The following is a 23,378-nucleotide window of genomic DNA, read 5'->3' as shown; positions in this document are numbered from 1 at the left end:
CGGAACCGGGCGATTTATGCGCAAATGCCCGGCGTTTGGACTTTCCTGGAGAACAATTGCAACACCTTACCTGTGTGCAGTGTGGAAGCGCAAGTGTGGTGGCACGAATTAAATTAAGTTTTGCCATTTCTTTGTTCAACACACACACACACATAGAAACACTCGGTAACACTGCTATACTGCTCGGTGTATCGTGATGGCATTGCGCGTACTAGTAGGTGAAGGTTTAGATATTTTAGAATCATCCGAACCGTAAAAACCCTCCGGAACGACCTTAATTTATCGTCCAAACTCCCCTCCCCTAAAGCCTCATTACACCGTGGCAGCAGCGGGCGGAGGGAGTGCGATACTGACCAAACACAGGAGAGTAAGCGAGAGCAGGCGTGTATAGGTTCGAGCGGTGTTCGAGTGGTGGAAGAAAGTTACTTGCGAAAGTTTTTAAGGGTCTCCGGAACCAATGGGCGCACCACCATCCAACGCCGGCCTGGGGTAGCGGAAGTTGCCGAAATCAGTTTCTCAATTACATCGTAAAATTATGGACCGAGTTCCGGTTGGCTCACAGTTCGTGAAGTGAAAGAGGACCGGGGCGCCGACGGGAAAATCGTTATGAAGTCAAGCTTACACGAATCTCGTGTACACATAAGCGTGGTGGCGTACCAGCACCGAAGCCCATAATGCCCCAACCCGAAGAGGTTGCCCTTGGTTACTGTGTCGCACATCATCATCATCGTCGCGGGATTGTGCGGCAACCGAGGCGAATGTGATGATACTGGTGAAAATTTGCTTTTCCGGCCGTTCGAGCACCTTCTTCAACACACAAAAAAGAAAAGAAAACGCCGCACGGACATATAATCCGTGAGCGGGGCTATGTTACGACTGGGAATGAAATCCTCTGCGGTCACCCTCCCGCTCACTGATTGGTCCGGTTCCGGTGCTTCTTGAGGCTTGAGGGCGTAACGCAGGGCCAGTGTGCTGCAGGTTTGAGCTTAAGCCCTCATGTTAAGCCCTTCTTCCGTTCCCTCTTACTTGGACGCATTATTTTCGTACCACGCATCATGATTTGCGGGCACGAGCATGTGAACGGTGCAAAAACCCACACAGTGAAAGAGAGAGACAGAGAAAGCGAACCTCTCCAAAAGCATCCCGATATATCAAAGCTTGCCTTTCCGAGCGTAACGAGCGGGCGAGCGACGAACGTGTGGCGTGGTGCAGTAACGGTGCGATGATTCGAAGCAAGTGCAAAACTGTCACGACCGTTACCAACGCGACGAGCGCGAAGATTTATGAGCGATTTTAAACTGTGCTTGAGTGTGTCTTTCTATGCAAACATTGTGCATCCTCTTGACTATGAAAGCTCGTTTTTTGCTGCCATGTTTGTGTGTGTGTGTGTGTTTGTAACGTTTGTAAGTATCGTTTGTCTGTTTGCTAAATCCAAAAACCTCGTGCACCACACTTCATCACTTCGACAGTGTATTTCGGGGTTTCGCCTGTTTCGGGTTGGTGTGCACCGTTCCAGCTCCCATTTCTACCGAGCGCCGCTCTGCGGATGAGCCGTTAGTGTTGCACACTGCCACTTGTATTGGTAGTAGTGGTGCAACACACCATTTTGCAAGTGCATTAATAAAATTTGTTTTAAACTAGCGGGTTTTGTGTGTGTGTGTTTCGGCCGCGTCCTATGATTGTCGCTGGCTTGGCATGCAAATGAAGGCAAGCTCTTATTGTGCTGTTGTTGTACGTTTGCTGTGCTGTAGCATTTGAAACAACACAAAAAGGAAGCTTTTATGGTTGGGGGGGGGGGGGATGGGGGGGGTGGGCAGGGGAAGAGATGGGACGGGTTGGATGAGGAGTCGTTTTGTCGTTTAATAGTGTGCGGTGTGCCGAATCATTTATCATTGTATGGTGCTTGCTAGGTCGGTACAGAGACAGTGGTGGTGGGATTTGTCCGTACACAAGTTCAGTCCAATAATTCAGCTCAAAAAGTGTGGCGGGGAGCGTTCGTTGGGAAACTGGGGGGCGAAATGGCCCGATACAACGTTTCAAATGGGGGTTTTTCTTTTCTTTTTGTTTCCTTTGGTATTGGTGCTGTTGTTTGGGGCGTTGTGCGATGAGTTGTGGGTTTTGACCATTTATCTGCATTTGATGTTGTTTAAGCTTTCGATGGTAACGGATGGTGATGGTGTGATTGAAGGTATTGCCCATTGTTTGCTCGAAAAGTGTTTGATTGCTGCTATGATTTGAATTTGAATTTGAAATTTGTGTTAAATTTTATTTGCCAAAAAACAACTGTCGAACTCGTATTGTGTTCAAATTATTGTGTTTTCAGCTCCAAGCTTATAGCTACGGCATGTGTAACGCTGTCAAGCATAGACATTTTACTAACAAACAGTACCACCGTCAACCGTCGTCATATTTCAGCCCAAACTGAAAGCTAGTCCAACTCGGTCGCATAGCAACGGTTTTTTTTTTCATTCAATGAATGAAATAAGAGTGCAAAAGTCTCATATAAATCAGACGGCACTTGTCATCGAGCACATTGAGCAAGAGATAGACACATACACCCAAGCAACAGAGTTGCTCTTAGCCCCGAGCCCCAACAAGGACGGAAAGCGATATCCATGAGCTTACAGTTGTCTTGACTACTTCCGGGGGAAACTGGCCATTCATCTGTTTGCTACTTTGTATATTGTTTTTTTTCTGGTGTAATGTTTTGTTGTGCCTGGCGGTCGTTTCACATTCACCTATGCATTGTATGAGTAGGTTTAAAAAATGGACATTCCAAATTGGTCCCGCAAAACGTTCAAATTGTTCGAAACTTTTCTTTATGTGTGTGTGTGTTTTTTTTTGTTATTGCACTACCACTCTCTAGCCACTTTCCCGGTCTCCACCCACCGAATAAAAGAAGTTTTATGTTGGTGTAAAACAATTCACATTTTGACCCCCCCACCTCCCCCCCTCTCAAACCGTGCGGTGCGGAGGGCACATTTGAGCATATTTTATTTTTATGCAATCCGGATACGCGAATGTATCCCCAGCAAACGCCGTTCAAATTCAAAACGCCCCAAAACGGTGGACAGTTATTAATTCGGGTTGACGAGCGTACGAACGAAGGACGGGCGTGGAACAATAGTCAACCGGAGAAAAGCGATGCAAGCGCACAAAAATACACACCCAGCGGCAGCGTTATTGATTCCCCTTTTTTTCGAGTGTCGTGGTGGCGGCGGGGAAGGTGAACGCGTTATTGACGTTTGGTGTTGCCTGGGCAACCTATTTAAGCTATTCGTGCAAGAGTGTGTTAAGAGGCGAATTTACATCGTCATAAATTTTATATACGGCCAACCCGGCACGATAAACCAACCTATTTCCTATTTCTTCGCATTGTGCGACGCTTCTGTCGTGTCGTTTTTGTCCTGCATTGTTAAAATGTTTATTGGGTTCGTTTCCATAAATGGGAGAGCCTTTTTGTTGTTGTTATTTTTGGTGTGTTTATTGGATACAGTATTGAAACGAAAGTAAAACACAACCCAAAAAAAAGGGCCATGTTTGGGGGGCTTAAACATTACGCCACGCGATAGGAGTAACGAGCACAATAGACAAGAATAGCCCACAACACACACAGAGACGCATCGTTTCTGGGTAGTAAAAATTAGCATGCAGAGAACGGAACGATGTTTGCACAATTTTGACACCCAATTACCGTTTATTCCCTGTAGTACCGCTACGGCGCTACGGCCAACCATCCGCCGGCCTTCGAACCGGTCCGGACTTTTACGTTTAATTTTGTGATCAATTTTTGCGGAAGTCCGGCATGGCCGGGAGTGTGGAAGGGTGGTTCCGCTGAGCTCAACTCCATCCAAGGGAAGAGAACCCATATGTGTTTCGGTTCAGTGTTAGGCGGCAACACATGATGTTTACTGGTTTTCCCTCCCCCCGTTTTACAAATGTGTCATGTGCACTTTCGGGGGCTGGCCGGTTGGCCGGTTTAAAAACTTTCCCAATCGAACCATCATCTCCGCCCGATTCTACTTCTCTCTCTGTTTCTCTCTCTCTCTCACACACACAAACCGTTTTCCTAATCGTGATCAATCGTGAAAGGGGTTCTACGGAAAGGTCAGCGTTTTTTTAGGATTAAAACAAGACATGGGAAATGGCATTTACACTGTTTCTTGTGTTTAGTGTGTCGAGGGAAGCACGGGCTCTTGGCTGGGCTGTGGGGGCTTGGGGGGGGGGGGGGATGAAATTTATTAATTTAACTGAACAAACTTTTCCAATCAGTCGTGCGGAAGGGACTTTGAGCGTGTGTGTGTGTGTGTGATGGAACGCAAATGGGCAGCGAGGCATGAGTAACACTCTAGCAGCCGAAAAACAGAGAAAAAAGGTCAGTGAGTGATGCTCATTTGGCCTAACAAGGACAGCAGCCGAACATGTGAGGCACTGGCTTCTTCCAGTCCTGTATCGGGGACGTCCTTCCGAGGGCGTGATGTAATCGGGTGCAAATGAAGGGTCCGTCCTTGACCCTTGGGGGCGTGGGTTTGGTACGTTCGAAGCGGTACACGGTACGATTGCATGTTTCTTTCCTTTTGAAAGCGACGGAGCAGCAATATACATGTTACTTCCTTTACAACACACAATCCCCCCCTGCACAGTGTGTTGTTGGTGTGCTGTGTGCAGTGCACGGCTACACAACGGGCACGGAAAACATCACAAGGGAGTCATCATTTTATGCTTCCTTTGGCAGCATGCAAAGAAGAAGCACACCGTGTGCACCAACGTCTAAGGGTCTGCAGCAGCAGCAAATAAAAGAAGCCTTTTCTCCCAGCTCCAGTTCCAAACGGAACGGAGCGAAAGAAAATTGTTTCCTTCCGTCCCCGTCCCCACTCCCCCTACCCGGCTGGCGTATGTCAGCGGCCCTCGGCATGATGCCCGAACGGGTTTTCGCTTTTGCATGGAGTTGTTGTGTGTGTTGTTGCTTTTAACCATCCGGTGCATCGCGTCGGGATGGTAGAGATGAAATAAAATCACGGCTGAACTCTGGCCACCGTACCGCAACAGTGCTCCGAAGAGCTCGAACGACGAACGAGGTGCCACAGCGCCACCAGCGCCTGGCTGATATGACTGATGATGATGAAGTCGCCGGCAAACGCAAAGCATCGAAAAGGGAGGCCGAGGGCAGCTGAATTTCCCCCGTGGTGCATATAAAACCGGAACCGGAAGAAGATTGCATGTGTTGTTGCACCGCTTGCCCAGAACAAAAAAGGAAAAAAGAGGATGAATATCCACACACACATACACACACACACACACACACACACACACACACACAAAGTGTAGTGTAGTGGAGACTGGATACACGTACACCCCGAGATGACAAGCTTAACAATGCGGGATGATGGCACTTCCTGTAACTGGGCTGAACTCCTCACCACCCCACAGTGACACACTGTTTGGCGTCTTGTAGTGTAATCTTCATTCTTTCTGCTTCCCATTTTTTTTTTTGCGTGTAGCCCATGAGCACACGCACACATATTGTCATTTTCCGGGTGGGCCAGGAATGGAGGTGGGTATGAAAATGTAATAAACCCTAACACACGGAGCAGCTGTACAGTGGGTACGGTGGGCACGAAATGATCTAACCTTCTATCAATCGCTCCCTTTCTTTTTATCGCTTTATTGCTGTCTCTCGCTCTCCCTTGTCCCCCCCCCCCATTTACTATTAAGCATATTACGTGTCCCGTTACTGGCGGATGGGTCCGTTGGCAAGCGGACGGCAGTAACGAGTAACAGCCGTCAATGATTTGGTTGTTTGGATGGATCGGCCGGGATTTGGCTGTGCGGTGTGGGCTAGATGACACGAGCGTAATGATAAATGCGCGCTCCGGATATTACTGCTCCGAGACGACGATCGTGATCATTTCCACGTGCTCTCGTGGGTCCCATTTGTGCCCGGGGGAGGAGGGAATGAATTATGGGAGCTTGCTAGCTAGAACTAGTACAGCAAAAATGGAACGTTGATTATGCAATAATAAAATAACGCTTATGCATCTAATGCAGACAATCGGGGTTTGAAAGCTTTGATGAAATGCTGTACTATTCTCATAGAAATCAGATTTACGTACTCTGTCGGATACGTAAAATTTTCCAAACTAACAACTTGTTCTGCTACAGGCCACCAAAACCCTTACCATCAGTGCGAATGTGGGTGGAAAATATTGGAAAAATGGTTGCCTAATTTCACACGCTTGTGCTAAAGTTTTACCACCCAAAGGTTAAACTGACGGGGGCAAAAGAATTCCACGAAACTCCTAAACCCATTCTTCACCCATCTTGAGCCAACAAGACTCCAAAACGAACGGGCCGTCACGGGATGGAAGCATTACATTTTGGAAGGGGGCCTCCCATTTGTTGCAAATTAGCACAACCGACGAGCTGCACTACTGCCACGCCTGCGAGTGTATCATAATGTCAGGCAAATAAACGCGGCTTTTCCGTATGAGCCCCGTTTGATAGTTTGCACAATGCAGCTGCAGCAGCAGCAGTGGATGGATGGCAACGGTGTGCGCGCCAGTGCCGCCTGACAACAACAGAAAGGCACTTGAACGCGTTTGGCATTTCTATGAAATTGTGATGCACTTTCACGTTCGTGTGCGCTATTTGTGCAAAACCATCGGTCCGCCCTGCGGCAGAAGCCCATGTTCGAAACCGGTGCGTAGATGATTTTCCATGCTGCTGCTGCTGCTGCCGATGCTGCAGGCTGCAAGGTTTTGGAATGTTTGGTATTAACCGTGGGCGTACTTTGGCGTATCGCGTTGCAGCATTCAGCATTGTTGCAGCAAAAACATCAGCAAATCCTAGCAAAGCTAGCTGGCAGGTGTTTCGGTGTTGATCTGGTTGGTAACTGTTTCTACCTGGCTTTGCGCATCTCTGCCCACGGACGGCGGGGGCTTGAAATGTTAGGGTTATACGATGAAGTTTAATAGCGATCAGTCACCCGCAAGCTGAAACATTACACAGTGGGGTACTTTAGTCGTAAGGGATGTTGTTTTTGAAGCGTATTAGTGTAACATAATTGGTTTTATGTCATAATTTAGCAGAAATTGCGAGAAAGCATTTGAAAAAATATGCCCAACATATACATATATTTAATGTTTACAGTAATATTCTCCACTTATGAACAGTAAACATTATATTACTTGTAAGTTTAACAGTGAATTATAGGAGCTCTAAACTTTTAGAGCGGTTGCTAAGCAACAAACTGAACCTGCTGTAAATGGTGGAGACGCCTTGTCTTTTTTTAAAGCGGCTGAAACCGCCTGACGTTTTCAACATTAATTTACTATTAATTAATTGAATTAATTCAAACAAGTAATTTTAAAGTGTCAGATGTGTAATTATACATTAAAGGGTTTCTCCATTATAATGAGCTATATTTTATCTAATTCTGAATACTCAGAAATGCTTATTGACTTATTGTGAAGGCAAATAATTCCGTAGTATTGGCTCAAAATCTCATCAACTCATTTGTCATAATTTTAATTCATACTTGAGCCTGACTTTTGGCCTCACACTCTAGCAATTGTGCTCAGTGTTCACTAACAGGTCACCACTGACAGTGGTGGGACCGGGTGCACTGTATGACTGCTTCACAGTTCCCCTGCTGGTGCTCAGCACGTGTAACAAGCCTGAACTACAATATGCATTGTTTTATGGAACATTGATTGAAGCATTGCTTTGCATTGCAAACGATTGTGTTCGGGCATATGATTACATTGTTATGCCACAACAAGTAGTAGTAGTATAGCGACATAATATGCAGGGTACATTTGCATGCGTTTTAGTGTTGGTAGCAGGGACGTGAGTCAACATAAATACTGCCAATCCTCCAGGGTTTCCTAAAGATTTAGCGAATTTAACATAATGCCGGTGAGCGAAACTTTTCGGGACGCACTTTTGCAAAGTAACTAGAAACTTTCCATCAACATCAGCGCCGCGTAGGGGAAGAAGCATGAATCCCGTTCATTGAAAGGAAGGATTACTTTCGGAGACGAAAAAGCAGCCCCATCGGAATAGGTGTGTGCATAAAAAAAAGAATAGAAGGCAGAGAATAAAATAAACCTCCCGCGAAGAAGCCTTACCGCGGCGATAGTCTAACAAACTTGTACCGTGGCACAAAAGTGTCAGCCACGCTCTTTGCCCATTGGTGGAAGATTTACGCAGCTGTCCCGAAGTGCCGTTTGTTGTTAAAGCATCCCGTAACGTAAACTTTTCTGCACGTTTCTCCGCTTCCCGCTGTGCATATGATTAGTCATGATCCATGTGTGCCTGTGTGTTTGCGTGTGCCTGCCCGCCTTAATAGCAGTGACCTACGCGATAGAGACGGCAATTTTGCATCGTTGCTACAAGCGCGTGTCAAATCCAGCTGTGTGACGTTGTCAGGGAGTACCAGTTATATCAGGAAGTTTGCTTATTTTTCTCGCTCGTTGTTGCCGCTTTGTTTATTGCCTTTTTGAAAAGTCACGATGGGCAGACCTCCCCGAAAGTCCCGGGTAAAAAAGCTTATCCTCGCATACTTTGCCCTGCTCCAAAACGGTCCCCTACTTGACCTACTTTTGCCTGCCGGTGGGTCGAAATCCCGTTCCCGTGATCTATGGCGCGACATGCGAGAAGCAGCAAAGAGGTAAAGTTTGCCAACAAATGACACGGCATACACTTCTTTACACATTTTTTCGACGAAAGTATTCGGTTCAAGGGTTTAAGGTGAGTTTTGGGGAGATGATATTGCAAACCGTCTGTAAAGTATGGTGAGAAAAAGAACCCCAATCGCCCAATTTCTTCATTGGATATTCAAATTACCTACTCCTCCACGCGGGGAGTTTAAAGCAGAACATTCATCACACTCCACGAGCTTTTAGCAAACGTGTAACAACTGATCCAGCTTAAGCACTCGGCACTGCATTTAACACTGCCAGCGAACGCGTACGACGAAGTGTGTTCAATGAAGAGGACACAAAAAAAAAGGCAGACCCAAACAACCCACAAAGCCGCGTGCTCTGTAAGCCGGAAAGGATAGGCAAACGAAGGTGCTATCACGCCCGTGAGCCCGTATGCCGCTGATTGGGCGACTGGTGGTGAATTTTCGGTTCGGAATTTTAATGAGGAAATTTAAAACGCGCCCATAAATTACTACACCGAAGTATAACTTACTTCCTGCCCGGTTGACGTGGACCGGATGAAGTGGTAGTACAAAGAAAGTAGCGCCAGCAGCGCGATGTTGGTAGACAACTCTCGGCCCAGTTTTCGCGCTCGATGGGAGCTCGAAAGCCGAAATGTAGAGCAAGATGTAGCATGTAAGCCGGACCAGCGCCGGCAGCTTTTCTGGCCAAAAGGTACAACTACTTCGAAATTGGATTAATGTGGTATCGTCTTGGCGGTGGACGACATTGTCTTAGTGGGCTACGCTGCATAATTTGGTGGCTTGATTGTGGCGCTTGTGGATTGTCCGTTTGTGAGGGCAGGAAGGATGTAGGAAGCAACTTTACATCGGTTGGGGGGGATGATTAGATCAATGGTTTGTTGAGAGTGGGGTAGGTTGGTATGATTGTTTGCCAAAAATAACAGGGTGTTCCAATCAGTTTTGGGCATTTTCTTATTAATATTTTTGAATTTTTCTGTTTTTATATTGTTGGATTTTGGGTTAACAATAATATTTCGAATATGAATTCAAATAGGAAAACACGTTCGAATTATAAGGAACTAAACCATAGGATATAGATAAAACTGCTTGACTAATTAGGACTGCATGAAATGAACTGCTCGAACTACACGAATGAACTTTGTAATGAATTATGTAATGAACTATGGGACAAACGAAGTTACACAGTTGCGAACAGACCGGCGATTAAGGAGCACACTTTTCATTTTCATCAAATTTACACTAGTTAATATCACAATCCAGCACTTTAGTGAATATATTTCACAATATAAAAAAGTTACACAGTCAGTCAACGTGAAAATGGTAAGAAAACTATAAAAAAGTAAAAGTGGTCACTCAAAGCTCGCCCAGATCAACCAAACGGTGCAAGCCTTCTGTTTGTCACTTTCCTGTTTGATGTTACTCATCGTTTAATTGAAGCTACGCTGGGTCAATCGAACCGACCCGACCCACAGTAACCTTCCACATATGGACGTATCATCACCGTTGGATGTGGTTTTACATCTCTTCAACATTTCCGTTCCGAACCGAACCTTGACTGGAAAGCCGGTCGGTATCCGGGAGCCCGCAAAACCCACACGAAAACTTTCAATTCCGACCGAAGGAAAGATAACCCAAGCGTTCTTATCCGCCCCGGCTAACCGGAAAGAAGCGGATGGCCGGGGTTTGGAGCAGACAAGCAAAAAAAATAAAAGCCCCTGAATGCCGTCCCTCTGGAAAATGGAGCGGTGTGTGTGTGTACTCGTGGCTGCATTACCCAATCCTCGATGAGGAGCGGGTCAATTCCGTCCTCCGTCCCGACGGGGTTTCATTTGTTGATTAGTGCTTCCGCTTTCGAGCGTACTGTCAAAAGATTCTGCTGCCTCTGGTACAAGGGCCGAGCAGCACCATTCGTTCCGTTTGCCGCACTCGAAAGCTCTCTGGAGTCGGTCGGCGTAGTCGTACTGGCAGTAAGCGGGCAAACGCAGGCATCCCGGGAACCCCGGAAACCTGTGCTCAACCATTGAACTGCGAATGAAATTGACTCGAGCCACAAGTACGTGTGTGTGTGTGTGTGTGTGTGTGTCAGAGTATGTGAACGAACACCGGTTTCCGGCCCCGGCATACGGATCGATACCGAAAGGGGCACTCGAAATGTTCATCAATAATTCGAAGTGGACACCTATTTTTAGTGTCAAGATGAGTGCACTCTCACCGCGTTCGGGGATTTGCGAGGTGGTGGGATGTGACGCACGTAACGGAAGGTGACAAAATAGCTATGCCATAACACAGCGAACCAGTTGAATTGGAACGCGTGGAATCGATGCGCTTTTGGCTGGCTTTGAGTTGGCTTTTCGATGGCTTTTGGATGGCTTTTGCTGTGATGATGATGATGATGATGATGATGATGATTGGCCCCGATTCGACTGTGACTGGAAAGTGTTGGGATGCAAATCGATGGTAGTCTTGCTTATGCGCGAGAACAACACAGGAAGAGAAGGTTTTTGATACGCATTTCGACTCCGTTTGGCTGGGAGATTGATTGTAAAACAGAGGCATAATTTGAATGTTGAAACTTTATCGCTGGCTGACACTGGAACTTGAGTCCGATGGTGTTTTCTGAATATTGTTCATGCCACTTTATGGAATACCTGGAATTTAGCATGCACCTTGAATAATAGTGCTTTACTCAAAAAGTATTCGATTTTAAGTACTTGTACAGTGTGCAACATAACTCTCAGGAAACGATGTCTCTGTTTCCACAAGGATATGAACTCAAACTTTACAAATTATGGCGAAACGGACTGGGTGATGGTTACTGGAAAATCTTTGTCAGATACTGCTGAAATGTGAAAAAGTTTTGCAAAATCCATTTACGTCATTCAGTACTACACGGTTTAGGACAGATCCGCCGATTCGCGGAAACGACGACCCTGAGCATTGGAAAGTGCGTGCGCATTAGTGTGTCACTTCCAATGAGGACTACTTTTTTGCGAAGGCTGCAATTGATTTTAAAACCAGCCGCTGTTATCCTCAGTGAGGGTAAAGCCGAGGGCAAAATTGCACCCCATTTGCGTCCGATTTCATTTAGTAAATTAAAATTAGAAAAGGAAAACCCACCAGTCAATTTGTTTTCAAAAGCACCTTCCCACGCTGCTGCTAAACTGCAGTGGGCAGTGGGACATGCCGAACCCGAACAAAAACCCACGCCAAACCGTACCGCTGTGGCAAGTGGCGCCGCGGAAAACACGCAGGTGAACACGGAAACGGTTGCGCGGTTGTGAGGAATGCAGCCCCGGCAGCAAACGTTCCCTTCTATCGCCACCGTCTCTGCTGATCGGTGAGCAAATCGTAAATCTCTTCCGAATTAATCGCTTTCCTTTAAAACGCTTTTTACCGCGTGCTCGCTTACTGCTCCTGCGAGTTCTATTTTTATCATCGCCCTCCTACTGCAAGCAAATCAGTGGGGCTAATACTCGGAAGACCGAGGCACTTAAGAAGGCTGCCGAAGGTGCTCACTTAATTTTTCAACCGTGGTAAAGCATTTTTTTGTACCTGTTCCATTCTTTGATAGAAATTTTGCATCCGTACCGGAGTGTGAAGCCACACTCGGGAACGTGACGTTGGGAAGAGGAGGCCTTTTGATAGGGGGGCGCAAAGTCTTCTTCTGCTTTCCCAAAATTCAAACACAGCACCAGTCGTAAGGTTCTTGTGTAAATGGAGCTTACGGGAATGACTGAATTTATAACGTTTGCACAGTGCGACGTGGCAACCGTTCTGGGCCATATTTTACCGTGGGAGGCCGGTGTGCCTTCCACAATAGACATGTGTTCGATAGAGGGAGCTTCGCCGAACGGAGAAAACATCAACAACAACTTCTGCTAAGCGAAAAAACAGAGAAGAAGAATATGATTACCTTCAAATGATGGGTGGGAAAGGACGGAAATATAGGCACGCTTTCGCACGCTTTAGGAAAACACTTCTCGAAATGCTCGATGTTTAGAATCTTTTCCGTGTTCGAGCCACAACCACCATCACAGTAGGCGCAGAGGTCCTGTGTTTTTGTTTGCCACACATACGCCACACATACGCACGTGCACGATGGTGGTGGCTGTGTTTATTTAAAATTCACGCAAGCTCAGTGGTGGGTTTTTACGCACAAACTGCAATGCGAAAGTTTGCGAAAGTGGAAGCGCGTAAGGGAGGTGAATTTGTTGCGTGATGCTGGCATTCCAGCTCGGCGCGAATAAATCCCACCCTTGTCGGCAATGCTGCCGTACGTCTTTTCGATTGCTTGGAAACCATAAATTTCCACTTCCGATAAAAATCGCAGCTCCGCTTGAGAGCGTGCTGGTGCTGTTCTTCCGGGTTTAGTAGTTTGTGTGCCATTTTTCAACGGGCAGCTAAGCAAGAATTCCTTTCGCACGTTTTCTCTTTTTTTCCCGACGAACGAATGAATCGGTTGTTGGGGGAGCGGTTTTTGCCACCGTGTGCGGGTGCTGTCTGGATTTTTCTTAAACAAGGTTTGTGTCTTTCCCCCCTACATGGTATGATTTTTCTTTCCTTCACTTCCCTCCTTTTGGTGCGGTCCCGGTTCTCCACCGGTGCTTTGTTTATTGTGCGTTGTCGTGTGATATATTTTTTCTTTCTTTCTTCTGTTGAGTTTCTTCGAAGGCAACAAAACTCACACACGTTTGCGCACGTTCAACATGTCTTGGAATTGTTTGACTTTGCGTTAGAATATTTTTCCCGCTTGCCGAAGGTTTACTTTACCCCCTCCTTTGGCTCTCCCCGTGCGCACACACACACGCACACGCGCTACTGATTGGCCGATGTGTGGCGGGTGGCTGAAGTTTGCTCATAATTTAAGCGATTTTATGAGCGTCACATGCAAAGGTGAAGGGAGATGGCACAGCGTTTAAGCTGTCGGTGCGCTTTTCGACAGAAAAGAAGCATTTTAAGTTCCAAATTTAAGACTTCGCTTTGGGCAAGTTGCGTGGAATGGAGCACAGATTACTCCCTCTTTTTATCTCTCTCTCTCTCTCTCTCTCTGGCGTAGGCAAAACGGTAGATTCTGATAATGCGTAATGCAATAAAATCAAACGCACAATTCACTCGTGCAGTTGGCCGGGAAAGCTTCCAACGACGTACGACAGTCGGGACGGAATCGTTTGTACGAAGTATCGGGGGTATCGGTATGGTTGGGGCGCTTCCGAAGTTGTAATAAGATGCATGGGTTTACGCGCTTTTCTAAGACTTTTTGGCTAGTGTTTGAAGTGCTTGCTCTTCCCCCTTTGGGGCTTTAGCGCGTAAGCCATGCCATGTGCGTTTGCTTTTTTTTATTTTAACTTGCCAAACGAAAGGCAGCGGCAGCTGCTTGTGGGATAATTCGTGGCGTTTGGTTTGAATTTAACGTCGCTTCTCTAATCTGATGCTCACTATTTGTACAATTTGGTGGTGTCTGTCTATCTTTGTGCTTGAAAGCGTAAAGTGCTTACACATATTTACCCTTAGAGCACACGTTCTCATAAGACAATGGAGCACAAATCGCTTCAGCAGTGTGTGTGTGTGTGTGTGTTCTTATTTTAAAGATCATTAAACTTGCTTTCGTTTAATTTCGCCAGAGAGCGAAAAACGATCCACCCAGTACGGTTGACTACCACCCATTGTAGCAGCGACTGAAGCGACAGGCTACAGGTACATGTTTTATTCATAAACAAATATTTGGAAAAGAATTTACTTCTTGCGCTTCCGCGTCATTGGCAGCTGTGCTAGCAGGCGAGCGAGCGAAAGAGAGAGAGAGGATGAAAGAGAAAGAGACAGAGTGCCATGATAGGTCAGAACGCTTGGTGGAGAGAAGTTTGTTGTTTTGCAGAACAGAACGCAACCACTTGCATGAACGGTGGAGTTTGCTGTTGTTGTTGTAGCGACAGTGTTCCCGGGAAAATGTAAAGGACACAGCCTTCTAGATGCCAGGCTGTTCGGGTTTTCGCTGCTACGGACAACTCAACAGCCGACAACAGCCCACTCAAACGTACACACACTCATTTTTGTTGTTGTTCTGTGTGTGTGTGGCATTTGTCAAGTGTAATCGGTGGTGAGGTTTAGGTGTAGCGAAGCGCGTTTGTTGCGCTGCGGTACCTGTAGTAACACGAGATGAAAAACGCGAACACACCAAAGTGGAAATTGTTGACATCGTTTCCCTCTCCCTTTTCCATCCACTGTAACGCCTCACGGGCCTCGGCACAGGGGCCTCGCAGGATCAAACTTCGATATCGGGTATCGTTCGTTTGTGTGTTCGGGGGTGTCTCATCATTCAACTGTTTCATTTCTGTTTCCTGTCCGTTCCGACCCCTCCGCGGTCCAGACACGGTGCGAGCGCTTGAGAAGCTCAAAGGAAATTCAGAAACAGCCGGTCTCCTGTTTCATTTCGTTTGCTCAGGGAAGGAGTGAGACAGGAGCATGAGCCAGAGGAGGGTTGGGATGGGTGGTGAAAGGTGAGATGTTTGAGACAAAGCCGTGGAAAACTTTTTCCTCAAGTGCCATTTAGACAGCTCAGGTGCGTTTCGGAGGGCAACCGAATGACATGCTCGTTGATTGAACAAGGCACACGGTAGGGATAGGGTGAGTTAGTAGCAGGAAAAGCTGCTCGCGAAAGGGCGTAGAAATTGCGTTTTCCCAAAAGTACGGATAAAAACAAGCAAAAGCAGGGATCGGTGTTTGCGAAACAGTTTCGCTTGCAAACTGTTGCGAGCGTTTTGCAAATGGCACACCAGCAACAGCAGGAAAAGGGGTGGAAAATGAGAAGTAAAGGCACAAAAAAAAAAAACAAGCGAACCAGCTCCAACGCCTACACTTACCTGGGATGAATTCGTGGAAATCAAGCTTTCCTGTAAGAGAGACGCAAAAGGAAATAAAGAAAGAAAATGTTACCATTAGCAAAAGAGAGCAATAAAGAGAGAGAGAGAGATAGATAGAGCAGAGAAGAGTAAGTTGGGTAGTTGGTGTGATGAATCGTATGCACGTGAAGGAAGGAAGGAATCGAAAGATGCAAATGAAAAGGTGAAACGAAGCAAAAAATTGCGGTGAAGACATTTTGAAATTATTGAATTTGTAATTTAACATTTGGTCGAAAATGATTCCTAAACGTCTAAACGTAACTTCTACTTCTTGTTATATTTGGCATAACGTCTGACGCGAACATGCCGGCTTATACAGGCTTTCGAGACTTTTTAAGTACCACGCAGGGGGATAGTTTATCCTTGCTACAGGGGGACAGTCGATTCTAGCCTTGAACCCATGACGGGCATGTTCTTAAATCCTGCGAGTGACACTCCAGACGCATTGTATACAAACATTCTTGTAATGGCACCTACAATTTCGCCATCAAATCGAAGCACCATTTTGCCACCAAAATTCTTAAGAATGAACCTATTTGTTTGCTGTTCAGTTCTACCTAATTATAACCTAAACCAAAATATTCCTGTCATTGTTGGTTTACTGCCCATTAGAGTGCAGCGATCAACTTCTCAGGAATTTGCAAACAAACAATACAGTACCATTCACAAGCTCGGAGTCTACAAGGATCAAAGGGAGAAAGTCTATCTTTCCGACTTGAGCCCATTGCCCTAGCTGCAGGTTGTTTATTTTTCTATGTAATAAGGTTCATGGCGGCCGATGAGCCACCAATCAAGGGGGAGTCGGGTTGAAAGGAAGATCAAGGAAACTCCAACGGGAAGCATTTCGAGCCCGATTCGTGTTAAAACCCTTCGCTCGGCCGTGATCGATTTGAGGAGCAAGTTTTGGGAGCAAGTTTTCTTTGTTTTTTTCTTCCTCTAGTGGAGCAGGAGCTTCTACGAAACCGAACGGGTCTCCTCAACGCGCCCTGGGTTTCGTTGCTCCCCACGGAAGGCTGCGATAGATTTCATAAAGTGAAAACCAAAGAAATCATCATTGGCGCACAAATGGCGCGGCAGAGCATGAAAAGAAAGCTTTCCGAAGGAAGAAAACAATAAAAGAAATATTTATCTTTATTCGGGCCAACGCACAGCGGGTGCGTATTGGTGGGAACATCTCAAACCCTTCGGGGGTTGTGCTGGACCGGGATCCGGTTCCTCACTGCACTTCGCTTCGACCTTTCCATGCTCGTGGTGGATCCCTGTTCCTCGCAGGCATATCGTTTCCATTTTCAACTCACACCACCACCACCACCACCACCACCACCACCACCACCACCACCACCACCAAACGCAACCGGGTGAAAGTTAGCGAATGGGTGGGCAAAAAAAAAAGATAAACCAAACCACTGCACGATCCCGCATGCACAACCCTGATCACAGTTGCTCACAGTGTAAGGATGGGGCCTTTTTGTTGTGTTGTGTCTTCCGGTTTTTGAATGTTTAATTTATGGCGCTTTTTTAGTTCGACCGGGGGAGGAAGAGAGCCTTTTTGGGGATGATGAGGCACGGGTGAGGTCGTTAAAACTTTAGCGATATGCGCATCAAGCATCAACTGTGGAAATGGGAACGGGAGGGTTGGTGAGACTGGGGCTTGGGGTTTTGCCGACCGAACAACACAGGGTGACAGGGTAAGTTTCTAAACGAATGAACTTCCGTTGGCCGTTTGCGAAAGGTTGCGACCGGTACACACTGGAGGCATGTGCCTTCCTAGCTGCCGGAACACCGGTTAGTGTGGGTGTTGGCCCTTTTGTAGGGCCCCACAGACCGACACCGACTTTTGCCCCTTTCTTCCAGACGTTCCCTATCTTCCCGTGTTTGCCGTTCGCTTAACCCAACCAGCCAGGTGAAGTTGAGGTGCTCCAATACTGTGTGAGAGAAAGAGCGTCCTCCTATCATCCTCCTAAAATTAACTGGCCTTCACACACACACACCAATACACCCTGCACAGTAAATTAGACCAAAAGGGTCAGTGGGTGGGAGAGTCTCATCCCGACATTGGATTGGATTTTAATTAAGATTTCTATCGTGTCGATGTGGCCCTCGCCGATTTTCGGACGTTTATTATAAACGCTAGCTAATAGTAATTATCTTTTGCCCCGAAAACTGGGTCCCTTTTGCGGGAGGGAGGAACGCGTGCTTTAAATCAAGCAACAGTTGCGCTTGCCATGGGTCGAATTTATCGAATTAACTGCCTGGAATTGGATAGGGACAACCAGGTGCGCTACAAACGCTCCGATACACTGTAGCATCGGTCTCTAGCGAAGTGAAACGCCCTCCCCTTTGGTATGTAAATTTGGCACTATGTTGCGCTAAATGGTTTATCATCCCTCTGGTTTGGATGGACTTGAAACTTGGGAACGCTTCGGCCACGGTGTACCAGTGTGTACACAGCCATGATTAAAAGCATCAACACGCATTCCATACACACACACATCAGCGCGCGCTGGTTGCTTTTTGTTTTCGGTGAGCAGATTAAATTTATTCCCAAAATCGTATTAAAAAAAAAAATGCTGAATTTTCCATCTGGTGCACTGAAGGCTCGGCGTGAATAGGTCAGCTGTTCCTACTTTCCCATACGATTCTTGGTAGAGGATTTTTTCCACCAGGATATAAAGGTTATGGTTTTTTTCTCATTCACCGCTGTAACTTGATGATTCCCAATCAATAACGATACTGCTCCCGATTTATCCAGCGCCAGCGCAGCCTGCTCTTATGCAGGAAATTGCTACATTTCAGCCTCGACATGACCCACCAACTGCCATCACAGTGGCTGCGACGAGGTGAAAATTGGAGGAAAACAAAAAATCGTTGGCATGGTGTTCGATTTCCGTGGGGAGGAACTCCCAACGAAGGGCATAAGTGGAAGGAATGTGGGTTCAATTATAGTTTCACCATGGTGCAAACCCACTCCACTCAGCCTCCCGCGCGTGTGTGTGTGTGTGTGTCGATGTGGCCTCATTCACACACATATGCAAACATCAACAAATGGTGCAAAGCCGAGGGGGAGCGATGGGCCTCCCACAAGCGATGATAGTACGCGAAAGTTCATTTGGTTGAGCCAACGAAACACTTGCTGTCTCTCTTTCTTTCTCTCTCTCTCTCTCTCTCTCTCTCTCTCTGTGTATATATGTGTGAACGCTGTTGCAGAGTGGATAAGAATCTCGCATTTCAGCATCGAAGGAATTTCCGATAAAGTGCAATTCACCCGTTCACAGCCACTCTCCCGAATGCTTCGATTGCATCCGGGGCCGGGACCTCCACCGGGTGGATCGTTACGGTGCGCCTGTCACCGGGACGCTGCTTGCTTCATTATTCACGTTATTTATTAGCTGCAGCCTGCTCGGGAAGGGCATTCGAAACTGGCAATCGAAAAAGGGAAATCGAAGCACGGGAATCAGCACCAATCGGGTGTATTGCATTAAAAAAAGGGAGAGAGTCTTCATTTGTCCTCAATCACAGGAACGTGGGAATATTGTTGAGAATACTGGACGGTTTTGTGTGAGAGTTGAACAACGCTAAGAAAACTAGGAAACCCGGGTTAAACAAACATGTTTGGGCCGGGTTTTGCTAAACTAGGAATAACTGGCAACTGGAACAAGCAAAATTTGCAGCAGAGAGGCGAACACATCATTTAGTTGAAACGATGCGAAACGAAAGTGAAGGGGGAGGGAATGATTTTGAATAGAATTTTCCATTTTTTACCGGATATTTCGTTATCGGTCCTCTTTGCATGCATCCCATCGATCCGCTTGGGGAAACCATTCTGTGGGGTTGTTGCTGGGGCTGCTTGCAAATTAAACTGCACCAAATCCGCAATGGAAGGCAACGATTGTCGATCGAATACAGCGACCGGGTGAAGTGAAAATGAAATGTTAAACATCGGACCCGGTCCCGATGGAGAGAGTGGGCGCTGGAATGGTTGTGCAAACCCACACACACACACACACACACAGCCTCTGCCTGTCGGACGGCTTGTCGTTTTTAATTTATTTCCGTTGCATATTCTAATTTTCTAAACCAATCCCGTGCCCGGGCCTTTTCGCCGTTCTGTGTTCGGGTACGGAATTCGTCAGCATTTGTGATTCGTGCACGCTGGCTAGATTGACAGGAGATGACGTTTTGACAGAGTGGGCACAAGCCAAGGGCGGGGAGAGCGGGGACGAAAGGTGGGGGAAACGAGAAAGAGCAATAAAATAGGGGTGGTATTACAAAAAAAAAATGTTGTGAAAAGTGTTTCGCTGGGTGAACACGGCTTTTAAACGGGAAAATATTGGAACGGGAAAAACGGTATTTTGCTTAAAGCGGGGTTAGAATTTTTGTAGGTTTTACCGAAAATAATGGCTGCAATTTATTGAAAGTACTTTAATCCCCCTTTAAAGGCATTGAACGATGTGAAACGAGTAAACTAAAGTTATCCGAGATTTTCAAGGTTTAAGTTGGGTTTATTTATGATTTAAATTATAAGTTTGGGGAAACAATTTATGTTGAAAATTTCGATATTTTTAGGAAAAATTAGTTTTTGATACATTTTAATGATTTTATATTACAATACTTTAAGCACTATCTCTTATCGTTTCCGAGAAAAATAAAAATTATAACATTGTAAATAATTCAATAAAAGGTTTTTAAAGGTAAAAATGCAGTGCATGTTATAGAAGGAACGAATAGTTTACAAAACAAAACAAAACAAATACGAAGAAAATAATAATGAAATGTTATAGATTTTTAATTATTAGATCTACTATCTGAAATAAAAGCTTTGCGAAGATTTATAACATTTAGAACAGAGTATAGTATGCTTTTGGTTCAGCAAAGAATTCAATAATAACCAATAATATCTACCACTAGTGGATAGTTATTAAATCAGCAAAATAAATAAAATATAAAGGGTTTGAGCTCAAACCAAAGCAAACAAAACGGTTGAAACAGAGCTAATAAACGAAACTTGACCCAATTATCATAAACTACCAGTCCCCCGGAAAACGCATTATTCGCATAAACACAAAGACATTCTCATTTCGCCACAGCCCTCTAATCCATTCCACTAAACTTTGCAAAAAAGGATGGAGCATTCCTATTTCAACGCGACCCCGCGTTACATACCAACCGCAAATGTGCAATCTATTTCATGCACCTAATACAACAGAATCGAAACAAACGCAGGGATGCCGGCCACAAACCGAACCTGTTTCCCAAGACGATGAAGCCATAAAAAGAAACGAAATAAAAAACAAAGCAAAAAGAAACAGCCAGTCATATTGGATTTTATCAATCAAATCAAAGGCAGCTCAATACACTGCCCTGCCCTGCCGGCAGGTTTGAGCACAAACCGATATAACGAACGAAAATAAAACGTTGTACGATGCCATCCCGCCGCGACCAAACACACACACACAGAGCGACGGTGTAATCGGTTGGTGCCTGGCAAATAAGGCAGCAGCAGCAGCGAGTACACGACGCTGCAGATGCAAAAATTGCTGCTAAAGGTAATGAAATGGAAAATCGCAAGACAGTGTGCAGCACAACGGGGCACAAGGGGAAGGGAGGGAGCGATTGGTGTCCAAAAATGTCACCCGTTCCCGTTGGGCTGACCGAGGTTGTAAAAGGTCACGGAACCCCGTTCTGCGGTTGATGACAGCCTGATGATGTTGATTTCGATAGCAGTCGATAGCTGGCACGGGTGTGCACGAGATGATCGAGCTCGACCACGGGAGGAAAGTAGATTCGAATTGCTTTCAGTGCGTTTGAGCGAACGTGTCACCTTCCACCGGTGACGGTGGTGAACGGACGGAAGCGGACTGTCATGTTTGATGAAAACAACTGACACAATTCAATTGAATCAGTGCCGGAGCGTGCTACCAACTGTCAAGAAGGCAAACCCGGCCCCCACAGCCACAGAACGCACACAAATACACACAAGAAGACACACACACACACATACAGAGAGAAAGCCGGAAAGGGGTACGAGGTGAAAGCCACTCATTTTTGCAGCCGTGGCTCGGTGGTTTGCACCATTGGCATTTGATTATACAAAAATCGTCCAACTCTAAATGGCAAACGGGCAGAAGGAGAGGTCTCGCGAACCGGGATTGGCACTGGAGCAATGAGCTTATACCAAACGGACAAACAAAAAAACGACCAAACCCGCAAACACACACACACACACACCGATACTAACGCACAGAAGGTGGTTTGAATTGGAAAGTGACAGTCCAATTTTACGCTTGCTTAACTCTTCCAGCACAAGCAGTCGGTGAAGAGAAGTCGTCAACCAACTCCCAATAGTTGCGAAAGCCGCGCGCGCGCACCCCGGGTCGCCCCATCGACCAGACACAATCCCGGCTGTTGTTTTGTGTCAGCGTGGCTCTATGTGTGTGTGTGTGTGCAAATTGTTCTTGGAAACGAAATGTCACCGACGAATTGAAAGGAAAACTCCTTCCACACCGCTGGCGTGTAAAGTCAGACGCAAGAGACTGGTTTGAAGACGAAAAGAAGTAAATGTGTGTGTGTGTGCACGCGCTTCGAAGCCATCCAACATTAGCAAAAACTCGGGCGGTGGGGTGCTCCCGATCCATTCCCATCCTCAGCGCAAGCGGGATGTCTTCTTTAACCTTTCTGAAACAGAAATGAACGACCGATTTTCGGTATAAAATTTGCACCCATTTGGGATTTGTTTGATTTGCGGAGCGTGAAACTCCGGGTGTGGGGATGGGTGGGAACGCTGTGTAGGAAACTAGCAGAAACAGCGTCTGATTTGCTTGTTATCAGGTGGCATCGGCGCCATCTAAGGCCGGGCTTTACACCTTCAGGCTCATGACTGACGCGACGGCGTTCGGGGCTATCAACACTGGTTCTCGACACTGGCACCATCATCATCATCATCACTGCCAAGTGTAGAGATGACACTGTCGTTATCGGTCGGGTCGGGTGTCATTATGTCGTTTTCAGCTTGTTTTCCGGCGGGCCCTTTCGGGTTCGAAATGCCCGGCAGAAACCCTCGTTGGCCGGAGCTTGAACCGAATAATGACAGCAAGTAACAATTTGCATACCTTCCGGGCGCTGAAAAACATTTGCGCTTTGCGAAGCTGAAAGGGCTCGGCTTAAGAAACCCGGGGCTTAACGCCAGTCCAGTGAACGGTGGTTCCAGCCTTTCCGGAGCGTTTGAATTGCGCCTGGTGGTGGAGAGGCAAGGAACTCATGAAAGGGTCACTGAAGGCAAGATAGATATCCGGAGGCCAACATATCATCCGTCCGACCGTATTCATCTTGGCGCTTGGCTTACGATTTCAAAAAAAATGTATCCCCCTTACCGCTGTGTTACAGGAAGCGTTTCATTCGGGAGTTGGGAGGCCTGTTTTTTTGAGGAGGGGGGGTAAAGCCTGTGGGACATAAACCCCGCATCTCCATCGCTCTAAGCATCTCCATCGCTCTAATTGGTCAACATGGTTCGCATGTGTGATGCAAAAGGGTTGTTGTGAAAGCAATGGAAGTAAAAGCAGCACGGGACACCATTAGCACCAGGCGCCTCCATTTTGCACTGCACCGGTACTGCCCGGTAGGCGTGTTTTCAATCGTGTTTTGTGAAAGTTAAGCAACAAAGTGGACGTGTTGTCAATCACAAGTAGCGCTTGGATGACAGCTGTGCGGTAGTAATGGTAGGAAGGTCGCAGTGGGTGGGAAGGTGAAGGTTTGGACGGGATGAATAGCATGCCATGGAGTTGAGAAAATTATGA

At 46.4% G+C, this 23,378-nt stretch overlaps 1 protein-coding gene across 7 annotated transcripts in view; it reads right to left on the bottom strand.

Moving 5' to 3' along the window:
• The window catches only part of LOC121588950 (translational regulator orb2-like), a 238,494-nt gene that overhangs the window by 81,033 nt on the left and 134,083 nt on the right, over nucleotides 1–23,378 (bottom strand). For all 7 annotated transcript variants that reach the window (XM_041907420.1, XM_041907425.1, XM_041907423.1 and 4 more), the window contains one exon: nucleotides 15,547–15,576. In XM_041907420.1, the coding sequence (XP_041763354.1) occupies nucleotides 15,547–15,576 (30 nt within the window). The remainder of the gene's footprint in view (nucleotides 1–15,546; nucleotides 15,577–23,378) is intronic.

The sequence above is a fragment of the Anopheles merus genome, chromosome 2R (assembly GCF_017562075.2).
Source record: "Anopheles merus strain MAF chromosome 2R, AmerM5.1, whole genome shotgun sequence".
In the NCBI taxonomy this organism is placed as follows: Eukaryota; Metazoa; Arthropoda; class Insecta; order Diptera; family Culicidae; genus Anopheles; species Anopheles merus.
This window is presented reverse-complemented; position numbering and strand designations above follow the sequence as displayed.